The following is a 25,632-nucleotide window of genomic DNA, read 5'->3' as shown; positions in this document are numbered from 1 at the left end:
TGACGACACTTTGCAACACACGACACAGCTCAAGTTCAGGAAGAGAAAAATAACCATTTGTAACCTTACATTATGAACCTGATGGATGGCTGAGAAAGGAAATCCAGCGTTCTGATTCGTCCATATCTCACAGACAGACGACTGCTGATATAAACAGAAAACTATCTCATCTTGTCAATATTTAAAACACGGCAGCTACCAAGGTAGCATCAAAGAAGGGAAGGAGGAAAATAATAAAAAGCAAAGAATCATATTAAAAAAAACTCAAAACACCAAAAAAAACTTTTAGGGTGCCCGAGGTTTAATAAGTGACTTTCAAGTCATTCTTTTGCCTAAAAACATTTTTGGGTTGGCTGGGAAAAAAAAAAGACCATTTATGCATTAGTATTATGTCAAGGGAAATTACCAATCCATTCACATCTTGGAAAAAGCAAACTGTGTTTTACATTTGCCGAAGAGAACGGAAATACCTTCCTTCTTCGTGTCATTCGTTTCAGAGGATAAATATTTTTATGAACTTCAAGAAGGATGGGAAAAAAATCTTTAACACAGGTCAAACATTTTTATTTTCTTATCTTCAAATGACCGAGAGCAAACAATGCAATAAAATGACTTTCCTAATTTAGTCATTGCTCAAGTTGATAAACCTAGAGAGATTTTTCCCCTCCAGAGCTCTCAAGAGCAAAGCTCTGTGATTAACAAGGGAGAAGTGTCAGTTTGCTGCCCAGCGGAGGGAATGTGTGGTGGTGGAGGGGCCCCAAGGAGGCACAGCAAGGAGGGGCTGGGGTTGGGAAGCTCAGCTCCGTCCCTCAACCAGGAACTTTGGGGAACGCCATTTGGTGTCTGTGAGCCTAATGAATCTGCTCCATGATTCAGATTCTCTACCACACCATTAACAATCTAATAACCAACAATTATTAAAAGGCATAACGTTTGCTTAGAACCAAATGCCAAATGAACCAACACCCTCCCAGGAGTTATAGCAGAAACCACCAGATAAACCAACGAGACTCCTGGCTTGACCTTTACAGAGTTCTTTTCCTGAATTCCATCATCTAAAAGACACCATGAAACTGAATCACAGAAAATGGCAGAATGCCTACATTTATTCAGCCAAGCACTGTGAACATCCCCAGAATTCACAAGCAGAGTGCACAGAGATCAGTGCAGGAAGGAGACAAGAACGTAACCACAATACAGTTTAGAAACCCAGCAAAGAACAATATCATCAGCAAATGCATTGTGGAAAAGAAAGCTTATCCCCGGCTAAATGTTTCCCCCACCTCCACCCTCCCAGAAACGCTCACCAGAAATTTAACATCTCTCTCTCCAGTTCCAAAGGCAGCTCCACACACACCTACATCTTTGCTTTCCATCCCTTCTGTCATCTGGATGGCTTGCTGGGGACAGACTGTCAGGTAATTGGCATTCTGTTAGGAAAGTAAGATACCTGGGGTCTGACCAAAAGGCAACTCCAACCACCTCCCACTTAAACCAGCTCTGCTAGTCTCAGTTTCTGCTCTAAACTTCATGCTATTCTCTCCACAGGGGCATCTTCCCCTTCCTTCTCCGCAAAAATTAAATCTCCAGCAAGTTAAGTCTTGGGGCCATTAAACCCCCAGCCTCGTCTCCAATAGCTGTCATCTGACTTAAATATATTAATTCCATGCTTCAGCAGGATTACCATCTTAACCGGCGCCAAACATACTCCTAGGATACCCTTAAAGCACTGTCACCCACAGTTCTGAGATAGTTCTTTTAAAGAAATTACATCTTCTACAACTTTCACAGACTTTTAGTGCTAGAAGTAACCCAGGGATCACCTGTCATCTGACAGATGAAGAGGACATTCAGAGAGGTTAAGTGGCTTGCTGTGGTCACACAGGGAAGTGTCACAACGTGTCAGCCTGCCAGGATGGCTAGGGAGGAATGCCAGCCCAGTACTGACCTCACCAGAAGACGGAGAGGATATTCAGTTATACGGAGGCTGTTTACTAATCCCGAAACAAATATATATAAATGGAGCCAGTTCATGGAACAGTCTCAACTCCACAGGGGTTCAAATACCTTAAAAGTTTTGTTTTCCAGTCAACTCCTCCCAAATGGGCCATGCCCAGTCCCTCCTCCCTGGTGGGCAGCAGGCCAATTGACATTTTGGGCAGCCTGCATGACCTCCTGGTCACTCTGAGTTACGAAGAATTCACTTTTTTATAAAACTCCAATATCATTTATGATTCAAACTTTGCCCTTCCCCACCACACGCCAGTCCTGAGGCTTAAAGAAACCTGAGGTAGGGTGGCCTGGTCCTCCTTGGATGCCCCCCACGCCAAGCTCAACCTCCTTCATGCACTTAGCTGGGGCGGAGGATACAGGAGGAGGACAAGGGCCTCTCTCGTACTTGGCAGTGGCTGAATTCTCCCTGCTGGTTGTCACTGCTTCTCAGGGTAACACGAACTTGGTCTCTGATCCTTCTTATAGGAGCTGCCCCGCCCTGGGCTCTACCATCTCTGTGGAGGTTCTCTGGAGGTCTCTGCTGGGGAGGGGTGTCCCTACTGCACAGTCCCTGATGTGAGGAATCTGGCTCTAGCCTGACTTTCCCCAACCCCACCCAGCCTTCCTAGGTAGGACATGTGCACGCCCCTTGGGTGGGATGCAGGGGAGAGTGCACGAGCCCCGCCTCCTGACTGCTCATCCACAGCACATATATACATCCTTGCCATGCAGAGCAGTCTGCTCTGTGACCAATCCTCCTCTCTGCCAGGACATCTCCCTCCAGTTCTCTCTTCCTCAGTTCAGGTTGGTTTATGTGCATCTGCTCCCAGAAGTTCACCTAGGGAGAGAGATACCAGTTTCCCCTTCTGGCTGGTTCCCCCACTTTGGGTGAGCGTTCCTCTTGGAGACCTTCTCCTTAGGCTTGGGTTGCACTGGGATGCACTGTCTCCCCTCCCATGGGAAGGGAGGGAAAGCCTCGGTTCTTTCCACAGTGCCTCAGACAATTCTCTGCCCCCCTGGCCCGCCCCCAGCACCAGTCTTCTGACTCTGTGGACAGGAGGCTGACTGTGCAGGGCAGGATTCACCACCTGTTGGTAAATTCCAAGTAGGGTGTCTGGCTCCCTTATCAGCAGCTCTCTCTTTAGAACGTGCAATACTTAGTACCCACAGGCAAGTTCCCCCTTAGCATCCTGTTACGTGAATATATCTTCCAACAGTCACAGAAGTTACCAGAGAGTTAAGGAGGGAAGAGAGGGTCTTGTGCCATAATTATTTTTATTTTAAAAAATCCATATAAGATTTTCTCAGTGAAGAAATAAAACCCACCTCTAGTCGTATACACTGAAGAGAGTTCCCATGTGGCTTATATACCTTTTAAAGGTGTTACAATAACTATTTTCACTTATAAGGTATGTTCAAACTTGATAAAGGAAATCCTCTCTCATTTCCAATAACTATGTGCCTCAGTGCAAATGGTAAAAAGTCAGATTTAAAAAACAGAGTTTAAAATAAAGACAGTTAATTGTATTTTAGTTATGGAGATTGTTTTTTAAAAAGCTGATACATGTCAGACATCACAGTAATTCTGACGGTAGCAAAGACTTTACCAGGCGCCTAAGAGCAGTAACTTAAGGTAGACCAGCTGTAACTGGTGTCTTCATAACATGAAATGGCTCTTCTTCTAGACACATGGTTACCAGGCTGAGTGTTGGAATGAATTTTTTAAATGCAAAAGAGTTTCCCCTGCAGAATTTCATTATATTTATGAAGATAGTACTTCAGGGTACAACATGCATTGAAGTACAGTGTTCAAAAGCTTTTAGAAAGAAAATAGCAGTGAGAATATTTCATCTGGGGCCCAAATTCCTAGAACAGAAGTGATTTAAATCTAAGTTTTAATTAAACTTTAGAATGTCCTCATGTGTAAAGAAGAAGAAGAATAGCACTTGGGCTGCTTATTTCATCAGGTTGTCGTGTGGCTCGTGCTAAGCTTCACGCGAGAGGGAACTTTTTCACATCTATGTTTCTAGGACCTGGAATACAGAAGCCATCAAACGTATTGACTGAGTGAATGGAATCACAGAATGTGTTCAATATTTCTTGGCAAATGGTCAAGCACCACAGGAACGTTAATTACTGCTCTTCGTTACCACGTTTAGTTGATCTACTTTGTTGTTGCCACTTATGCCTTCAGTAAACTACATCACTGACAACACACTTCTGGCAAAATGCACCAGAGATGAACCTTGCAGACTTCTTGTTAGAGATGGTCTCGTTTTTCCTGATAAAGGCTGAAAAAGCACCGCTGACTTTGTTGAAGAGAGAGGCACACCTATATGCTAAAGAGCTGCTTGTATGAGCCTGGAAACAATTCTGTAAAAGGATGGTAAACACCCTTTGCAACTTCATTTGCTTATTAATTTTCTCTCAGTTCCTTTTCCTCATACATTGTGAAGGTTAATTTAGTTGATCTGAACTTGAATTACCATGAAATCCAAATAAATGGGGGTTAAGTAAAGGTATAGCAATCTTAGAACTGAGATATCAATAATTTAATGTTTATTTCTTTGGTGATGAAGTCAGCACACTTGTAGAGGTACACAATTTTATCTTGAGTTCAGGCCTCTCTCCTGACTCTGGAAATGTTTTCTTAAAATGCAACACACATATTGCTATTGTTACCATTATGTATCTCAGGTTACCACGAGTACAGTTCAGAAAATACCACACAGTTGTATTCAAATCTAATAACAAAAAGCATGCTACCTATATCCAAAGTCTTTCTCCTAAAGGTTGACTTCTTTTTTGCTCAGTTGGTAGCAACCCAGTAATTTACAATAAATTCTCTCTCTTTCACCGTCTGTTTTCCCTTCTTTACTGGAACATTCCCTGTGAGTACTGAAACATCTTCCATTAAAAGCAAACAAACCCCTTTCCTTGACCCAACATCCTCCCTGAGCTCCTGCTCCAATTCCTGTTCTTTAAGAAGCAAATCCCCCCGGGAAGTATCTATATGGTCTCTGCTTCCCCTTCTCCTGTCCTCACCTGAGCCTACTCTGCCGAAACTGCTTTTTTCATTTTGTCAAATTCAGCCGTTCATTTTCCTTGACCTTCTGACACTTGATCACTCCTTCCTTTTTTAGCCTCCTTTGCTGGTTCCTATCACCCTCTGGTCCCTGAAGCATCAGATCTCAATCCCTTTTCCTTCTCTGGCTTTACCAGATGGTCTCATCCTGTCCTGACTCCCAAATTTATGTCTCCAGCCCAGATCTCTCCTCTGAACTCCAGATTCAGACATCCAGCTGCCTTCTTAACACCTCTCTTAATCTTGATGATTAAGAGGTATCTTAACCTTAAATGCCCCAAACCAAGCTCCGAGTTACCTCACCTTCCCTATAAGCTTTCTTATCTCACCAAATGGCAACCCTCTTCTTCCAGTTGGGGTCGTCCTCTTGCTCACATTTCACATTCATTCCAGCAGCAAATCCTACTGAATCTACTTCTAAAATCTTCTCACCCTCCTATCACTACCTGGTCCAAGTCACTACCTTTTCTCACTTGGAGTCTTCCATCAGGCTTCCAAACTCACTGCTCTCATCCTTGCCCCCTTAGTGTTTATTCTCAATACAACAGCCCAAATGATCCATTTAAAATGAAAGCCAGATCATGCTGTTCTGCTCCATTTAACTCAGAAGAAAATTCAGAGTCCTAATAATGGCCTGCAAGGACCTCCATCCTCTGGCTCCCATGCCTGCCCTCTTGCTCACTCGGTTCTGGACAGCAAAGCACACTCTTGCTTCAAAGCCTCTGCCCTTGTTTCCCTTTCTCCAGACGCTGCAGGACCAGCTCCCATACCTCACGTTCTACTCCAGTGTCACCTTCTCAGAGGAGTCTCCCCGCCAAACCCAGCATATTATATCCAAATTAAGTCTATGCTTTCTACGCTGCAAAGGGATTATTCTTTCAGGCACAAATTGAAAATGTGGAAAAAAGGTTACAGCATAAGAACCTGTCTTCCTGGCACCCTGACATTCATTCAGAGATAATTACTGCTCATCTATTGGGCACAAGGCATGGGTCGCAAAGTGAGTAGGGGTCAGCCCTGCTTTTAGTCAACGTTTATGGAATAGGGATTGCTATGGACATGATCCATTTTCTTTTGTCAGGACCAGTATGTAGTAAACTGGGATTCAGAGGCTGATGGTGGGTCTTAGAAGCAGCAAGTGGGCGATAGCTCCACCCACTCAGTAATACCAATTAGGCTCTGAAAACCTTCGGGATTCTGCCGATGTTGTGTAGCTAGTTTAATAAAGAAGCTTGTATGAATAGAGCCCTCTGGTCAGATTCTATCAGAGATGAAATTTTCTGCCTTGTTCTAGCTCTGAAAAAAAAAAAAAAGAAAGTTTTTCCTCTGTTTCTCCCTTATGTTTGTCATAACTTTTCACACTTTGGGGTGTTCAGATATTGACCAGAAAGAATCAAACAAGAAATACGAAAGGTTCAGAGTGAAAGTTAAAAGAGAAATGAAGTCCATTTCTTCTCTTGGATGACAGCTCTTCTAAAATAAAACAAAAACAAACTTGAAGAGAGAACAAAACAGCTTCAAAGGCAAAAGAAAAAAGGGCACCCTAACAAAGGAAGCCTCGGCCAGCAGCCAGCAAACTCAGCGCCTCCTTGAGCAGAGACTAAAACGAGATGAGATCTGTCAAAGGATGGAGCCAGACAAATTCAGATCAGTCAAGGAACAATGCACCAAACACCTTGTATGCTAGAGAAAACGCCTCTTTTCTTCAGCAGCGACAGCCCTCGCAGCCTCCTCTTCCGTGGGCACTAACAAAACCCTGCCTGGAAATCAGAAATCGGAACCTTTTGTCTCTCCTGAGTTACCCGGAAGTCGCAGGCCAGCGTCTTATTTCTTCTGTCCTACCGCTGCACATGTGGGAACCACCCTGCTCCTCTCTTCACGGGTGAGTTTTGCAATGTGTAGACACTCTCTACCAGCCACGTGTGATTCTTCTCTTCAGCTACGTTGTGAACGTCACAAGTTCAGGCTTTCTTACCACTGGCCCTTTCTGTGAAAGGTTTCTGATCAACTATTTTACTTGCAGGGAATGCTGGGCTAAAAAATCCTGCTCCCCGTCATTTCTTCACTTTTCTGATGAGCAGTCTTCTCAAACCTTCATGATTGTGAACTTGACCCCGTATCAGGGAAATTCTTGGACAGATTGGTAATCACCTGCCGGAAGTGAAAAGCCAGGCCAACAGTTGTTTTTCCATGTGTGACCCATTATTGCTGGCGTCAGAATGATTCAATCTAGCAAAGGTGGGAGGAAGTAAACACTACATTCGGTCTCATCATAAGTACGCTGACGTGATACAAATTCTGATATTACTTGCTGCCTACCCAAAGTTACAGCTTCCTCTCACTCACTTCCTCCCTGCTTCGCTCCTCCCTCTCTTTCCCTCCCCCCTCCTCCCTCCTTTTCTCTACCCCCCACCACCTTTCTTCCCTCTTTCCCTGTAAACTCTGATTCTGCTACTGACAGCACATAAAGTAAGCTCTCAGCTGCCGAAATAGGAGAGAACTATAGCTATGTGACCTGTTATTCATTTGTAGAGATAATATATAACCTGCATTCCCTAATATGACAGTTGTAGCCCTAAATGACATTACACAATTATTTATGAAATCTCTTCACAGGAAAAGAAAAAACAGAGCAGAGGAAAAAAAAATGGAACACTGTCTAGACAATCCAGATCTTACTGTTCAGCTCCCCAGGTTCCCTGGATGTTGCAGGGAATTTAAGTCAATTGGGATCATGCTGTTTCTTGCAATACGGGCTATTTTACTTGTTCTCCCTCGAAGTTTGGATGCCACCACTCTTGATACAAACATTTTTCAGGGCCATTAGCAGAAATATTAATCACTCATTCAGAACTGCAGCAATCAGCTTTTTATCATAACATGAACTGCTGCAAAGAAATTCGATTTTGCAAAGTATTAATTGTTCTCTGCCTGTAACATCTCTTTAAAATATACATTATGTTCCTTTCTTGTAAATCGACGATGTCATTTTAAAAATTTAAACCCATTTATTAACTATATGCTCAACATTGGTTCCTGCCTCTGGTTAAAAAAAAAAAAAAAGAGGTATTGGACAGGACATTCACTCAATGATGTTTATTGAGACCACACTATTTCCTCATTTTTTCCTTGTGGAATGTACGGGAAAACAAGGTCTGCTTGATTTAATCCTCTTGCATGATGCCAGCCTAAGAGGTCTCTGGTAGAAGGCTACCAGAAGAACTTTTTTCTCAGTTCTGCCTTGTTCAGCACTGAAATCAATACACTGGAGGAATCACTTGAAAGGGACACTTTTTTGAGGTGCACTTTTAAAATCAGCACATTACATAGTTGGGAAGGATCACTGATACATTGAGCATTGACCAAGTTCTAAAGCGGCATTGACATAATAGGATTATTGGATAAACAACTTGATAAAACTGTTTGAGCTGGAAAGGAATAACATAAATGTAAAATCCTGCATTAAGGTTAGATACACACACACACACACACACACACAGCACTGCTCATGGCCATTGATAAAGGCTGGGACATTTCCATAAAGAAAAGCTCAATAAGACTTAACCATATCTCAATGTTGTTAAGCATGAATATCAACAAAGCAGACATGCCCAGAGCTGGGGAATCTGGATGCTGTGTAGCCTGCACCCCACTTATCAGAATGATATTGGCAAGAGGTGGATGTGGTTAATGTAGTGAAGGGAAGACATCAAATTGTCTTTAGTCTTAAAGAACTATTCTCAGCAAGAGGGAGTAGATTTACTCCTCGTGTTTTCAGAAGATAGCATTAACTAACTACATGGGAGCTTTAAGGAGGCTTCTTTCAATTCAATATAAGGCAAGAGTTCTATTAATTAGAACTTTTCCGATGATGATGGGGCTGGCTGCTTCACAAAGTGGGGACTGCCTTACAGGGACAAGTTCAGGAATAAACTTGTGGCTATTTATTAAGGATGTATTGGAAGGGGTGCTGCATCAAGACACATTTTCTGGCCCCCTCCCACCCTAAAGTTCTCTGCTTTTCATTAACAGAAGCACAAAAGAATCCTCTAGCCATAAATGCATGTAGATATTGCAAGTTACTATAAATTTTTGTGATACTACATTCAAGCCTCAAAGTAGAGACTGATACAGAAACGGGGCGGGGGTCACAACATTTCACAACTGGTTATGTGAAGCAATTGTTTGCTACCCCTGACTTGCAAAGAATGAAAAGTTGGATGTCAAGAGCAAAGGATCTTCTTTAAATACAATGTTTATCCACACCACCTTAGAGGTTCAAATCTCTACTAACTTTGCATTTACATAAATATATTAGATATTAGTAACAGAATTTGTCAGAGGACTAAAGAAAATTGCACTGAAGCCTTTTGGGGTTCTAGAATTTTTAGAATGTGTCACGTCTGCTGGTATAGACACAACCCGGGTGTTCATCATCACAGTGGTTAAAGCACAGCCTCTGAAGCTAGACAGCCTGGGTTCAAATCCTGGCCCTGCTTCTTACAATCTCTGTGGCCTTGGGTCAACAACACACAGTCTCCGAGCCTCAGTTTCCTCATTATAAAGTTGTATTAATCAGTGCTGGCTCTGACGATAATGATGATGAACTAACTACCAGATCTAAGCTTGGCAGATGATATGCTACTATTCCAGGTAGTTTGTTTCTCTAAAAGATTTGAGATCATCCCGGTTTGTGTCTAAGCTGGAGTCCTGGAAACCTGTGGTTTTGTGGTGCCTAATACCTGTGTAAAGTAATCTGGTCAACAAGTATTTATGGAATGCTTATTACAGGGAATTAAAAAATGAGGAAGAGTCAGGCCTCACCTCTATGTAGCACTCATACACTTTACTATAAGAGAAATAAAATAAAATTTAATATACAATATAATGACATATTTTTAATGTATGTTAATTCATAAGGTATTTAAAAGTACTTAAGTATGGATACCATCCACAAATCCTCTCCAAAGAGCTCCAATGCTAACTAGGTTATAACACAGATAGGAACCTCCTGTACAGTGTTTGCAACCCTAAGAACTATTGTTTCCACATCTCTGGAAAGGTATTAGTTTGGGGCCTACCAGCTGGAAAATAGAAATAGTTTTGTAAAACACAGCTAAATATTATGAGCTTTACTTTAAAATGCATTTATTCCCAGTTGCAGTTGAAAAAGCATAGTGTAGAAGGAAGCTAGAGTTATCTCAAAATAATAATAATTTCTAAAAACACCCAAATGTAGAGCTGTATACTTTGTAAACTACTGTGACAACTACTACTTTATTTGTGCCTCACAACAGTGATGTGAGGGGGCCTTAATCTCACTTGAGGAAGAGAAAACTAAGGCTCTGAGTAGCTAAGAGGCTTGTTCAAGGCTACAGAGGTATCAGGTATCAGAGACAGAATTTTTAACTCTGACCTCATTACTTCAAATCTGGTATTTTAAAAAAGCTCATCAAATCAAGTATGCAAAAATGAAATGAATACCCATGTAATATAACAGTTGTCCATCAGATATTCTTGGAATTCGGACGTCAGAATGGGTTTATTCAGGTGCCCACCAGTGCTATTTCTGTCTGCCCAGAAACCATGGCCACTTCTGCTCATGAAAGCCTGTCCACAGGAGGAGTTCCTTTGCCATCCCTCAGTTCCTGTGGTTCAGGTGGAGCTAAAACTATCTCCAGGCATGTGACCTATGCCTGGCTAATCGCATCTCTCACACACACACACACACACACACACACACACACACACACACACATGCTCCTCTCCTGTGTGATTAGCTCAGGACACATAAAAGATCCAAACCAGCCTGATCTGAACCAGTGGGACTCAATCCTGGGGCTTTTTGGGGAACTCTTGGTAAGATAAGCCCTCTTTCTCACAGGTTCAAGTTTAACAGGAATTGGACTTGAAACTCCCCTCATGTAGAGAAAACCTGATTGGGCAAAGAGCCAACCCAGAGGACAGCAGAATTAGGACCTGAAGAGCCTGAGACCAAGATGTCATATGAGCACCTGAACCCAGGCTACCAGGACTCTGTACCAAAAATGACCCAAATATGTGCCCTTTTCTGCTTAAGACATCTTGAGTTGGATTTCTGTTACCTGCATGCACTCAGAAGAGTCCCTACTGATTTATTACTTTAGTCATACATAAACGGAAGTAACTGAGACAGGACTGCACAATAAGCCCCATTTCCTCTAGACATTAAACACCTTCCCCTTATTTTCTTTAATACTGGAAAAAGAAAAGGAAGAAGGAGAAGGAGAAGAAGAGAATTCTCTTACCCTCGAAAACATATCAAGGTCAGATTATAAGAGCCAACACTGACCTGTAGACCCAAGAACTGGACTGAATCTAAAAAGAAACATTCCCAAAATTTAACAAATGGAAAAAGATAGCCTGGTGTGCCTCTTTGCAAACATGCTGCTCAATGTCAGCCAGCCTAAGGCACCGCGAAATATCACAAGGTCAATTCCACTAAAACAGGGTTTTTATATATTGTCCGATTTATTATTCAGTTGAAAATAGGATCCTTTCTGTTCATGTTTTTTAAAAAAAATCCGTGATCTGGTTTTAATTGGAAACATTCTCCTTGGTTAAGTACCAGCACATGATGGGTAGGTGGAGACATCACAGCTTCCCTAGCAAAGAGAGTGGAGGTGTTTAGGTCTGACTGCGTCGGTCAGAACAAACTCCTGGTCATCTAATGTGCCTCACTGATGGACTTGACAGAGAATGAAAGAACTGAGACTTGTAAGATGACTATCAAAATGTAAAAGCGACTCCATCTGAGTGATTCTCCCACTTCTTCCTATTATTATTATTTTTTTGACTGTGGTACAGGATAGACGGTAACACTTCAATGTTGCCCATAAGACGATAATCATATTGGAATTTCCAGCACCAAAGTTGTCATGGGGAGAGCATATATATATACTTAAAAAAAATTTTTTTTTAGTATCTTTATTGGAGTATAATTGCTTTACAACGCTGTGTTAGTTTCTGCTGCATAACAAAGTGAATCAGCTGTATGCATACATATATCCCCATAACCCCTCCCTCTTGAGCCTCTCTCCCACCCTCCCTATCCCACACTTCTAGGTGGTCACAAAGCACCGAGCTGATCTCCCCATGCAATGCAGCTGCTTCCCACTAGCTATCTGTTTTACATTTGATAGTGTATATATGTCCATGCCACTCTCTCACATCGTCCCAGCTTACCCTTCCCCCTCCCCATGTCCTCAAGTCCATTCTCTACAGCTGCGTCTTTATTCCTGTCCTGCCCCTAGGTTCTTCAGAACCCTTTTTTTTTTGATTCCATATATATGTGTTAGCATACGGTATTTATTTTGCTCTTTCTGACTTACTTCACTCTGTATGACAGACTCTAGGTCCATCTACCTCACTACAAATAACTCAATTTCATTTCTCTTTATGGCTGAGTAATATTCCATTGTATATATGTGCCGCATCTTCTTTATCCATTCATCTGTCGATGGACACTTAGGGTGCTTCCATGTCCTGGCTATTGTAAATAGAGCTGCAATGAACATTGGGGTACATGACTCTTTCTGAGTTATGGTTTTCTCAGGGTATATGCCCAGTAGCGGGATTGCTGGGTCGTATGGTAATTCTATTTTTAGTTCTTTAAGGAACCTCCATACCGTTCTCCATAGTGGCTGTATCAATTTACATTCCCACCAACAGTCCAAGAGGGTTCCCTTTTCTCCACACCCTCTCCAGCATTTATTGTTTGTAGATTTTTTGATGATGGCCATTCTGACCGGTGTGCGGTGATACCTCATTGTAGTTTTGATTTGCGTTTCTCTAATGATTAGTGATGTTGAGCATCCTTTCACGTGTTTGTTGGCAATCTGCATATCTTCTTTGGAAAAATGTCTGTTTAGGTCTTTGCCCATTTTTGGATTGGGTTGTTTGTTTTTTTGATATGAGCTGCATGAGCTGCTTCTATATTTTGGAGATTAATCCTTTGTCTGTTGCTTTGTTTGCAAATATTTTCTCCCATTCTGAGGGTTCTTTTCATCTTGTTTATGGTTTCCTTTGCTGTGCAAAAGCTTTTAAGTTTCACTAGGTCCCATTTGTTTATTTTTGTTTTTATTTCCATTTCTCTAGGAGGTGGGTCAAAAAGGATCTTGCTGTGATTTATGTCAGAGAGTGTTCTGCCTATGTTTTCCTCTAAGAGTTTTATAGTGTCTGGCCTTACATTTAGGTCTTTAATCCATTTTGAGTTTATTTTTGTATATGGCATTAGGGAGTGTTCTTTTTTTTTTTTTTTCGGTATGCGGGCCTCTCACTGCCGTGGCCTCCCCCGTTGCGGAGCACAGGCTCCGGACGCGCAGGCCCAGCGGCCATGGCTCACGGGCCCAGCCGCTCCGCGGCATATGGGATCCTCCCAGACCGGGGCACGAACCCGTATCCCCTGCATCGGCAGGCGGACTCTCAACCACTGCGCCACCAGGGAGGCCCGGGAGTGTTCTAATTTCATTCTTTTACATGTAGCTGTCCAGTTTTCCCAGCACCACTTATTGAAGAGGCTGTCTTTTCTCCATTGTATATTCTTGCCTCCTTTATCAAAGATAAGGTGACATATGTGCATGGGTTTATCTCTGGGCTTTCTATCCTGTTCCATTGATCTATATTTCTGTTTTCATTCCAGTACCATACTGTCTTGATTACTGTAGCTTTGTACTATAGGGAGAGCATATATTTTGAGAAAAGGCAGTTAACCGTCCACATTAACAAACTAGGTCTACAACACATCAGGTTTAAATTCCAAGTATGAAAGCACCGTTTTCCACTTTTGCTTGGCATGATGCCTTTGGGCATAGATAGTTGATGGTCCAGAGTTCCTGGCTTGAAACAGGGCACAGATATCATCAACATCCCAAGTTATCACTGAAGCTGGTATGTTAGCTTGTCAACTCAACAAGCTGTCACATCGGAAGCTCCTGATGGAAGAGCTTACTTAGTTTATTCTTAACCTTCTTTTTTGGGTTATATATTATCTGTGTGTGCTTAAGTATTAGAAGCTGCTCTTTAGACCTTCACGGAAAAAAAATTTGAAGTCATGGACACGCTGAGCTTTTCTGAGCAGTGGTGAGGTGATGTAAATCTAAATTAAAAATTAGCCACTAACTCATGGACATTTGAAAAAATCTAATGTAACTCAGTAATAAAACTTGTTTAGTGGGGGAAAAATCACTTTGTAAAATGCCATTCTTTTCAACACAGTTGTACCATTTTTTGAAGGCTGATTCTGTAAATTCCATAACATGAGAGCAGTGGGTAGAATTTCTAGGAACACCAGGCTTCCTTTCCCAGAGAAAATACAGAAGAATAAATTACTCCCTTCTTTCTCAGAGGCTGGCTCAGTGTTTGCCTCATGGATTCTGGGGCTATGCATGCTTTCTAGTTAACAATTTTGTGTACTTTGTATTTCAAACAAGCTTTAAAGTTCATTTAAATCAAAAACAATCCTTTCTTTCTCACTTAATGTTTTCTCTTACCATGTTACAATAATAACGTGTTGTTACTGTAAGATATCCTTTGCTACATACTTTTGTATGCTGAATTTGCAGAGAACTCTTCCATCTCTCCTCTGCTTTCCCTGGCTTTGTGATCATCTCACAGATCCCTTTTCCATCATGAAAGATGCTCCTTGGCAGCCTTCATATTTATACAATTAAAATAATAAGGAGGAAAATTCCAATTCCATTCTCAATATACATTCTAAGCATGGAAATAATACTGGAACAAAAGGATGGTCTTTATAGAATGCTACAACCATCTGAGCACTTACTTTTCTAATGTCTTTGGCATTAACTGGCCCTATAATAAATCAGGACCTTTGAATTAGGGACTGATAGATGATATATCTGAATTGATAGTCATATAATCTATCTATCTAAATATACATTGTGATTTACAGTTTAGAATATACTTAAACATAAATTATGTGACACACACAAGCCTGCGAGGCAGTCTTTATCCATGTTTTAAAGACAAGGAAACTGAAGTTCAGAGAAATCGCATGACTTGGTACAGGTCACACGGCCTGAAAGAAACCAAATCAAAACTCCAACTGAAGATGCTGCTAAGGAAACAGCATCCACTAATTGGAGAAACCCTCACAGGCAAGAACTTCTCTGTATATGCAGTAAACCCCACAGCTACCTACAAAGCTTTTCACAAACATGGGAGGAGGGCAGAGTTCTACCAAATGTGTAGGAAGGGTTTCCACTAAGAGGATCAACAAATAAACACTGTAGAAACTCAGAAATGGATTAAAGACCTAAATGTAAGGCCAGATACTATAAAACTCCTAGAGGAAAACATAGGCAGAACACTCTGACATAAATTGCAGCAATATCTTTTTAGGTACATCTCCTAGAGGAATGGAAATAAAAATAAACAAATGAGACCTAATTAAACTTAAAAGCTTTTGCAGGACAAAGAAAACCATAAATAAAATGCAAAGACAACCTACAGAATGGGAGAAAATATTTACAAATGATGCAACTGACAAGGGATCAGTTTCCAAAATATACAAACAACTCATACAGCTCAATATCAAAAAAACAAACAATCCAATCAAAAAATGAGAAGACCTAGATAGACATTTCTCCAAAGAAGACATACAGGTGGCCAATGGGCACATGAAAAAATGTTCAACATTGCTAATTATTAGAGAAATGCAAATCAAAACTACAATGAGGTATGACTTCACTCCGGTCAGAATGGCCATCATCAAAAAGTCTACAAATAATCTTTTTTGATCTATCTCCTAGAGTAATGAAAATAAAAACAAAAATAAGCAAATGAGGCCTAATTAAACTTAAAAGCTTTTGCACAGCAAAGGAAACCATAAACAAAACAAAAAGACAACCCTCAGAATGGGAGAAAATATTTGCAAACAAAGCAACTGACAAGGGATTATCTCCAAAATACACAAACAGCTCATGAAGCTTAATATCAAAAAAACAAATAACCCAATCAAAAAATGGACAAAAAATTTAAATAGACATTTCTCCAAAGAAGACACACAGATAGCCAAAAAGCACATGAAAAGATGCTTCAACATCACTAATTATTAGAGAAATGCAAATCAAAACTACAATAAGGTATCACCTCACATCGGTCAGAATGGCCATCGTCAAAAAATCTACACACAATAAATGCTGGAGAGGGTGTGGAGAAAAGGGAACCCTCCTACACTGTTGGTGGGAATGTAAATTGGTACAGCCACTATGGAGAACAGTATGGAGGTTCCTTAAAAAACTAAAAACAGAACTACCATATGACCCAGCAATCCCACTCCTAGGCATATATCTGGAGAAAACCATAATGCAATAAGATACATGCACCCCTGTGTTCACAGCGGCACTATTCACAATAGCCAAGACATGAATGCAACCTAAATGTCCATTGACAGATGAATGGGTAAAGAAGATGTGGTTATATATATACAATGGAATATTACTCAGCCATAAAAAAGAATGAAATAATGCCATTTGCAGCAACATGGATGGACCTAGAGATTATCCTCCTACTACTATTATCCTACTAAGTGAAATAAGCCAGACGGAGAAAGACAAATACCAATGATACTACTTATATGTGGAATCTAAAAAAAAGAGATATCAATGAACTTATTTTCCAAACAGAAACAGACTCATAGTATACCTGAAACTAACATGATATTTTAAATCAGCTATACTTCAATAAAATAAATTTTTTTAAATTAAGTATTTTTTTAAAAAAGGGTTTTATGGTGAGAACCATGAGCTGATTCAGTAAGTTTCCACTAAACTACTAGCAATTTTATCCTCATTCTGCTCACTGCTCCTATGTATGTATAATCTGTTAGAGCATATGGGAAATTAGTATGTACTGAACTGTTACTAAGATATTCTATATCATTTAAAAATAGAAGTAGCCCACCGGGCATCAGGGGCCATAGAACAGGACATGGTCAGGCAGACAGCTTGAGTCCTGGCTCTGCCATGTAGCAGCTGCAAGGCAAAGCATTCATCCAGCTGAGTTCCTTGAGTATAGAAGGGGCTGCAGTGAGGTTTAAATTTCAGACATGGATGGGGCCATGGCAGGGCTTCTATGTGGCCCAGTTTCCATTTCTCTTCCTCTAACAGAATCCAAAGAACGACCATTTGTAGAACTAATATAATATGTAAAGTGCTTTCAAATAAAGAAGTAATTGATCTAGTCATACTTATTAAGTAATACTGTTTGGATCAAGATATATTAGACTTTCAACTGAATCAACTTTCTAGTGATTTAGAAGCAATTTAGATAAAGCCTTTCTAGTGCCTGACATATTGCCCCAGGCAAGTTCTGATTTGGTTTCTTTCTGGCTGTGCTACCCCGACCAAGTCACATAATTTCTGTTTCCCAGTCTCTGAAATGTGGATAATGTTTGTTTCTAAGGTTTGTACGCATCAGGTAAGGTAATTGCCTCAGGCAATATTGATATTTCTAATTAGATGAGAGCATTCAAAACACAAGAACTTCTATAGTGTGGGTTTTCTCTTACTGTTGAGGAGTCTTTTTTATTTTGTGAAAATAGAAGTATTATTTCATTTTTCCGTAAGTATTTGGTTATAAATACATGGCTGTAAGTTTCACTTTGGGAAACTCCTTTTCCTTTTTTCCTAACTTTGGAGAATGTGGTCCCTAAACTTTTTTAATTCCATTACTCTCATTTATTATTCATTTTAAGAATGTTTTGACTTCTCCTAAATATCACTCAAGAAAATTTCTAAATGTTGCAATTAGGTCCTAAATACTGGAAATATTTTTCCTCCTTCTGTTATTATTCTTCATATTTTCACTTACTAGCTCACCTCCACAGAACTTGGTCTTAAAAGCGGATCTGCCATGTGCTACACACACATGAATAGTTGTGTAGGATACCTTGTTTGTGCTAAACTGAGACGACAGATGTGACGGTACTTTGGAAATTTAAAAGCAAGCTCTATACACATGAAGGTCTTATTATACACATGTGAATGCAACGTTTATTTATTAGGGATATGGAAATAGGGGAGCCTTTCAGAACTTCTGAGCCGAGTCCAATTTAGAATTATAGGCTAGAAAGCTATGTTTTCAGCATGATAGGCAAGCCATTGTTTAGATGTGTTTACATCATTACATTTCATGGTTTCAAAAATCCTATCAGTACTTAACTTGATTTTGTTTCTCACATATTTATTTAAGACAATTTGATGCCACAATATTGCTTACATCAGAATAAAAGCAAACAATAGCTGTACTATTTAAAATCGTCTGGATTCCAAGACAAGTATTTGAAACATTGGTTCGAATTGAAAACAAGTAATCAAACACTGTGTTACCTTTTCAAAAAATATTTGCTAACGAACAAATTTGATAGGTGGAATGGACATTACATTGATCTCCATTTAACCTTCAGCACTGGCTTTTCAAGTTAACGCACTTCCACACATCTGCTGGGCGAAAGCTATGCTCCTACGAATCACTGCAGCCACCAAGGACTGAAGGTTCCTGGCCTCCGGCTAGAATTCCAAATCACTCTTCTGGGGGCTCAGGTAAACGTGAAGCAGTAAAGGGGTTTCTGAGAACAAGGATTTGTCCAGGTGATTTTCTTTTAATTGCGTTTTCCTTTCTTTTAGTAAGTAAGTAAGAAAGCCTGAAGGTGGACTTCTGCCTTTTAGTGGGAAACAGACTGGTTAGGCATGCATTACCCAACCTCAAGTAAGCCCCTTGAGAGAAATCCCTTGGGAAGGAACCTCAGGGACTGAGCTCCTGGTTGGAAGGAGGTGTAACTAGCTGCTTGCTTACAGGAATTTTAATTGCTAAAATTGCTAATTCAAGTCCTTAGGAAGAAGACTTGAATTCAGCTTTACTGGCTAAGGGCATAACTTTGGGGAAGATGTGGTCTAGAGACAGTTTGATGGGTTCTAAAAAAAGAAAAAAGCAAACGGATTTCAAAAATTATTACAGCAAATGACCAGAAACAGAAGAATAAGAAAAAAAAAATCAACTGGGTGGCTGAGTGGTGAAAAAGTCACATAAATAAAACTGTTCAACAACAAAATTACCGAGTATTTCATGTTTTGACAGGTTAAAGCTTTGAAATGGTGCTATTTTTTAAAAGGTACCCATTCATTTCTCCACGATTTTTGGCATTTCTAGACTGGGAAAGAGTCTCAAGACAAATAAAAAAACTGCAATTAACACAGCCTAAAGAGCTGCAATCCCAGAATCCCTTTTTCTTATCGATTGGATTCCTGTAGTGCCATCTCCTATTTATTCTGCAGCAAAAGTGCTGTATTGAGCAGTGGGATATTAGAAAGCTTCTAATAAGCTCCTGGCTGCTGATGGAGGCCTAGGTCTCCATCAGTCATCCGATCATTGTGAGCAGTACATGGGAGGGAAATAAGCACATTCACACAGACCTGCGACAGCTTCCAACTCATCCACTGCTTACCTCATTTCTCTTTGTGCATTTTGGCCTTTCTCACCTGGCCAGATAAAAGTTCATTCAATTTTCTCAAGGGCAAGACAATTCCAGAAAGGGATGCATTCTGATCGGAATGACAAGAAAAAGATCTAGGCTCTTCAGACGGTAATACTGCCTCTAGGTTGTGAATCTCACAAAGACCATAAGGGAGCAATTGCTAGATTACCTCTGAGTGTGCATACTCAGGCAAAAGAGTAATTAATTTCCTCTCTGAAAAAAACTGCACTATGTGGAGAACTCGCATAAATTACATGAGCAGTTCAGACAGGTGATTCTGTTGCTGAATTTGGCACAGTCAATAACAGATAATGCTTGTTAATGGATGATCTGCCACTATCCAGGGAAGAAAAGGGTCCAGGAAAGACCCAATTTGCATTAATACATAAAGACTACATGGTTCAAGGTTAAAACAAACCATGTCTCTGAAATGCTGTCATTAGAGAAATTTAACCACATATTTGATCCACAGATACTAACAAATAGCAGGAAATGTATGAACATCTTGGGGAAAAAAGCTTTTAGATTCTTTATTTAAAAAAACATCAGTGAAAACAGTAATAGGATTAAAAGACAATACTTAACAAGAGGGAGAGGGAAAATTATTCTTTTCTTGTCTCTCCCAAATTTTCCACCTCCCTTCAATAAAAGATCCTCCATAATCCCAACATTGCTATTCTTTGCACAAAGAACCCTGAGAACAATTTGATATTGAGCAAGTTGAAAGGAGACACAATATCTCAGACCCCTTATCTCCAGGGCATATGCAGGCAGAATAGCCATGGCTTCCAGAACATTCTCTTCACATTTTTCTTTCGTGAGTGGCAGCACTGAATGTTTACCAAAGGCTTTAAAAAAACAGAATCTCACCAAACAGCTGAGAAAAATACTTAACAACCAAGGCAACGCAACTGCAGTCAAATTTTCACCTCAAGATTCTCATCTTAGGTGTGGGAGGCAGAGAACCCTCTCAACGCTCAGTCTGAACCTAGAATGAGGACGAAAAGGGTTGATTCTGCCAACAGCTGTCAACAAATTTATAGCTGTGAGCCTCAGGGTGACACTGCAGAGCTAGCTGCCCATCTGAATGTGCTTTAGGAAGAGCACCACTATTTGGTTATGGCTGACTTGAGTTCCTGAGCAGCAATCTGTGGACAGGTGAAACACGGACATCCATACCCAAAACATGGAAAGGTCTGAACAGGACAGACCTCTCTCTTCAGTTATTTGTGTCAGGCAGTAGCATCATTTTCAACCACTCAAGGTGACAGTATGAGATGGATGCAACTAGTCCCCATTGTACAATTCTATACAAATGTGTAAACTTGGGAGAAAATGAACCACATTTCTCAGAGTTAATACTCCCCCACCCCCAACTTTTGCCCTGTCATCTGACCAATTTACATTCTATAATCTAGACTTTTATGATTTATTTTTTCATTATGATTTGATTCTTACACAGTAGTACTCCCTTTAGGGCAAAGACTTTCTGGGTGCAAAGAGATCAGACATAATTTCTTCAGTAAAGAAATGGATAACAAGGATCAGTGTATACATTCCCTTCCCAGAAAGGCCCATTTCATTCTAGCTCAACTGAGCAGAGAACGAAAGTCATGGCAGAAAATGGTAAAATTCCAGTTACGTTGTGCACAGTAGGCATCCATTGTAAGCAACTGTTCAAAACTGGAATGCATTACTTGATATGGGTGAAAGACAAAAACATCACAGAGGCTTTGAACACCTTACCTGGGCCATCTGCCGCTCCAGTTTTGATCGGGGAATATCATCAAAGTAGTTTTCATTTCTTCTCCTCCTTGCATCGCCCTGCATGATAATGTGAGGAACGTCTAGGGAGCCACCAGTGGTGTAAGTGCTTTGGCTAAGTGATGGAGACAACTGAGGAGGAGTGTGATTACCACTGGGTTCCTGAATGGAAATACATCATGAAATAAATACCATGTTCTTGTGGCTGACCTCTGGTTTCAAAATTGTGAAATACTGACAAGATACACTGTCGGGGGTGAGGAGTCATTTTTGAATCAACTGCCAAGGCATCAATGACATTCTACCATTTTATTAATGGCACAGTCAATACCTCCCCACTAAGCATTTCAGGTTGAAGGTTTACAATAGCAACGATCAGGCTCTGTCTTCTTAAGCCAGCACCACGGATGATCCCAGGGGAGAGGCACACATATACGTTGGGCACCCCTGACACTATCACTTGTGCTTACAAGGGAAGGAACTGTGTCTCCATGTGGACAGAGGGGCCTCACCATGGTAGATGCCATGACAAGAAAGCTAAAGTGGGACCTCATGGGTGTTGATCCTCCATCAAAGAGTAGCCTGGCAATCCCTGCCAGGAAGAGGACACAGTATGGAAATGGCATGTCACACGCACAGACTGCAGAGCAACGCATGTAATGACAGAGGATGGGCTTCAAGGGCAAAGAGAACTGGGGGAAACTGGTCAAGAAGTAAGATAGGGGCTTCCCTGGTGGCGCAGTGGTTGAGAGTCTGCCTGCAGATGCAGGGGACACGGGTTCGAGCCCTGGTCTGGGAAGATCCCACATGCTGCGGAGCGGCTGGGCCCGTGAGCCATGGCCGCTGAGCCTGCGCGTCCGGAGCCTGTGCTCCGCAGCGGGAAAGGCCACGGCAGTGAGAGGCCCGCGTACCGCAAAAAAAAAAAAAGAAAAAAAAAAAAAAGAAGTAAGATAAAGGGGGAAAGACAGCTGGGCTCTGATGCTTGCAAGTAAGTGGAGGATTGGATCGTGCCGATCCTCCAGGTTACTTCTCCCCAAGATGTTCCGGACCTCCTTTGATGGATTAAGGTCCTACACTTTTTCTTGGGAACTTCTGTCTTTGATTTGTCTGCTGTTTCCCTAAATCTGTTCCAGAGAGCCAGAGGGAGAGGTTTAGCAGAGGAAGGAAAGACTGTAGGGTAAGTAGCAGGGAATTACTCCTCGAAAGGGTCATTTTAGGATGGTTACACTGATGGTGCCTGTATCTTTCTCCTCTTTTGTGTAGCAAAACGAAGGCAAAACAAGAATCCCTTTCTAGCCTCATTTTCCCCCAATTTATTTGAGGCTCTTCTTACTGAGGGAGAAATACGTCCTCTCCTATCTCCACTACCCCCTAAGCCCTGACTAGCCTCCAAAGAGCCCAGTGTATTCCAACTGCCCCAATCGCCAGTTTTCCTCATGGCCCTCCTGGAGCCAATTCTCTTGCATTTCCTGAAGTCTTTGTGTATTTTCTTTTCCTTTAAAACTGAATCAGCCTTAAAATCTTAACAGCTCCTCTCCTGCTCGATCCTCTGTGATACCGACAATAGTTACTGTTTGCTGAAGTCCACTGCTAAGAGGCATTCAACTGCATTTCATCGCTGGCAGTGACATCTAAGAGCTACTTTTGCGTTCATTTATTATCACTACCCTTTCTGACACTTGCAGAAAAGGAATCAGAAGCAAGCAAGTGCAGGGCTCAATAAAGAGAACAGAGTTGGAACTCTCCAACTGGTCATGGTGATCCTGCCTTTATGATAAATTTTTGAAAAGTTTCTACAGGCCTCACGAACACCGGCGACCACTGGCTACTCCTTCCGCTGCCCGTCTGCCTGGCAATCTTCTCTCTCTCTCTGTCTCCTTCCCTCTGCTCTTTCTTGCCTTCCTTCCTCTTCCACTTTATTTCTCTCTTCCTCCTAGTTTTTTCTACCCCATACTTCTAAAATACAGCTGAAACAGTTTACTAAATAAAGTTCTAGGTTCTCTATTCTTAATTTTTGAAGCGGGTAAAGCTGAAAATTCTTCACTTCTTAAAAACAGAAGACCCTAAGGTTAATTTTAAATTTATCTTTTACTTAACTCTGGTCCTCATCGATTTTCTACCTGTGGGTTTGAGAAGTTTGACAGAAAACTCATTTCTTCTCTTGGTGTAGAGAGGTGTGTGGGATGCGGGGTAGCGGAGAGGTTCTTTAAAGGTGGTGGTTTTTCAGATGTTAATTTAAATCTCAAAAACATTTATTTAACCAACCGAGAAAAACAAATCTTGTCGTAGAACACACTATCAAAGGCGAGTTAGTTTTTTATACAGGTGAGGTAGGCTACGTGGAAAACAGCCTGTACTTCCTGATCCACTGCTTCAATCATTTTTATTTTATTGCACAAAATAATTTTCGAGGATAAGAGTGGAGGACCAAACAAGCATGCTGGGTACTTACCCTGAGGGTGATGGACCGAGGGGGCTTCTGTGGTGGATCGTCGTGCAGCCTGTCTCCTAGAGATGCCAAGATACGTTTCCTGTGGCCAATCAAATTGATTTTTAAAACCTGAAAAGACATATATTTGGGTTAAATATTTCACATGAGAAAAATAATTTTTACGTTCCTAAAAGATAAAGGAGCGGAAAGAGATTTGTGCAAAGTTACCTCTGCACCGGGAGAGATGTGGTGTGAAATCAGGGTGTCCCCTCGGATCCAGAGAGAGAGGAACAGAGCGGCAAGGCAGTGTGGGTAGGAAGAGAAAGCAGGGACAGTGCTGTCACTCAGGCTGCCCTAGGGTCTAACTCTCTACCGAGCAGCCACAGGACCCTTCCAAAGTAGAAGTCAAGCCTCGTCCCTCCAATAGCTTCCTACGGCTCAGAATAAAATCTGAGTCCTGAGCTGGCCTCAAGTTCCAGCAAGGCTGCCTGCCCTCTGTCTTTCTCTGTGTCCCCTCCTCTCTCCCCTCCAGCCTTCTGTGTTCTTTGAACATTCCACGCTCATTCTGGCCTTGGGGCCTCCACGCTTGTTTCTCCACCTGCCTGGAATGTTCCCCAGCAATTTTCAAATGACACCTTCTCATCCCTTTGGACGTTGCTTAAGTGTTGTCTGTCTTCTCACAAAGGCCCTTCCCATCTCCTCTTTAAAAGAACTGAGCCCTCACCCCGTCACACTCTACCCTGTGATCCTCTTCATATCATTCTCTGAAATAACTTTATTTGCAGGTTTAGGGTTTGCATAGCCCTCTCCCCCAGGTAAGCTTCCAGACAGCAGGTATATCTTTATCATTACTATTTCCCAAACACCTAAACCAATGTTTGAAATAGTGGGGGCTCAATGACTATGAAAGAATGAATGTTCATACAGATGAAAGTAGCAAAGTAGGATTAGAATCAAGTACTGCCTGACCAGAGACTCCCCAGGATGGGATTTTTGAGCCTGACAGGGCTGCAAAGGGCATAGTGTAGAAGAGATGACAAAGGAAACCAAGCCTTGCAGAGAGCCTCTGTCCTCAGCCCTTCCCAGAGCTTTACAAATGTTACTCTTTCCTTCATCCCAACATTCCTAACTGGAAGGTGTTCTTCTTGCTTTACAGAAGAGGAGACTGAGGTTCAGAGTGGTTAGGTAGCCCACCTAAGAGCCAGTATGTGGTGGCTCTGGGATTTGAATTTGGCTTCCTGACTCCAAAACTTGTTTTACGCCAAGGCAAACAGCAAAGTTTGGGCGTAGCTCCAAACATTACTGACTGTTTAAAAACAACAAATTATAAATCCATTCAAAAGAAATATATTCACCTCTTTTCTGCACAAGCGTAGTACCAGGATAGAACAATCCTTGTTGGGTAACTAGTTCCCAAAGTAAATGACCCATTGTGAAAATGATTTTTTAAAAACATTTCTCTTTTCAAGTTTTAAGGGGTTGAAGCAGGCATTTCTTTGGCACTCATCCTGTGCTATCTGGAACTATTATTGGCCTATTTGTCAGTTAGCCTATTGGCCTTTCTGCCTAATCTGATTTCAATTTTAAACTAGCATGATGCTCTATTCCTTTTATTCCTTTTTTATTTTTTAATTTAAAAAATTTTATTTTTATTTATTTATTTTAAAATTCATTAACTTGAGATGTCTGGTTTTCTTTAATAGTAATCTTATTTATTTATTTATTTAGTTTTATATTTATTTTTGGCTGTGTTAGGTCTTCGTTTCTGTGCGAGGGCTTTCTCTAGTTGTGGCAAGCGGGGGCCACTCTTCATCGTGGTGCATG

General features: G+C 41.2%; 1 protein-coding gene across 15 annotated transcripts in view; it reads right to left on the bottom strand.

Annotated features, from left to right (window-relative positions):
• The window catches only part of ANKS1B (ankyrin repeat and sterile alpha motif domain containing 1B), a 1,156,804-nt gene that overhangs the window by 65,843 nt on the left and 1,065,329 nt on the right, over positions 1-25,632 (bottom strand). For 4 of the 15 annotated variants that reach the window (XM_060113527.1, XM_060113528.1, XM_060113529.1 and 1 more), the window contains 2 exons: positions 23,830-23,937; positions 21,360-21,539 (listed from right to left, as the gene is read on the bottom strand). The exons of 2 other annotated variants lie outside the window; for them this stretch is intronic. In XM_060113527.1, coding sequence (XP_059969510.1) covers positions 21,360-21,539; positions 23,830-23,937 — 288 coding nt within the window. Of the gene's footprint in view, positions 1-69; positions 145-21,359; positions 21,540-23,829; positions 23,938-25,632 lie in introns of all 15 variants that reach the window. 9 more of the 15 variants (XM_060113525.1, XM_060113531.1, XM_060113532.1 and 6 more) reach the window with 5 other exon arrangements.

The sequence above is a fragment of the Mesoplodon densirostris genome, chromosome 11, assembly GCF_025265405.1.
Source record: "Mesoplodon densirostris isolate mMesDen1 chromosome 11, mMesDen1 primary haplotype, whole genome shotgun sequence".
Taxonomy (NCBI): Eukaryota; Metazoa; Chordata; class Mammalia; order Artiodactyla; family Ziphiidae; genus Mesoplodon; species Mesoplodon densirostris.
Note: the sequence above shows the minus strand (reverse complement) of the source record. Positions and strands in the feature narration are given on the sequence as shown.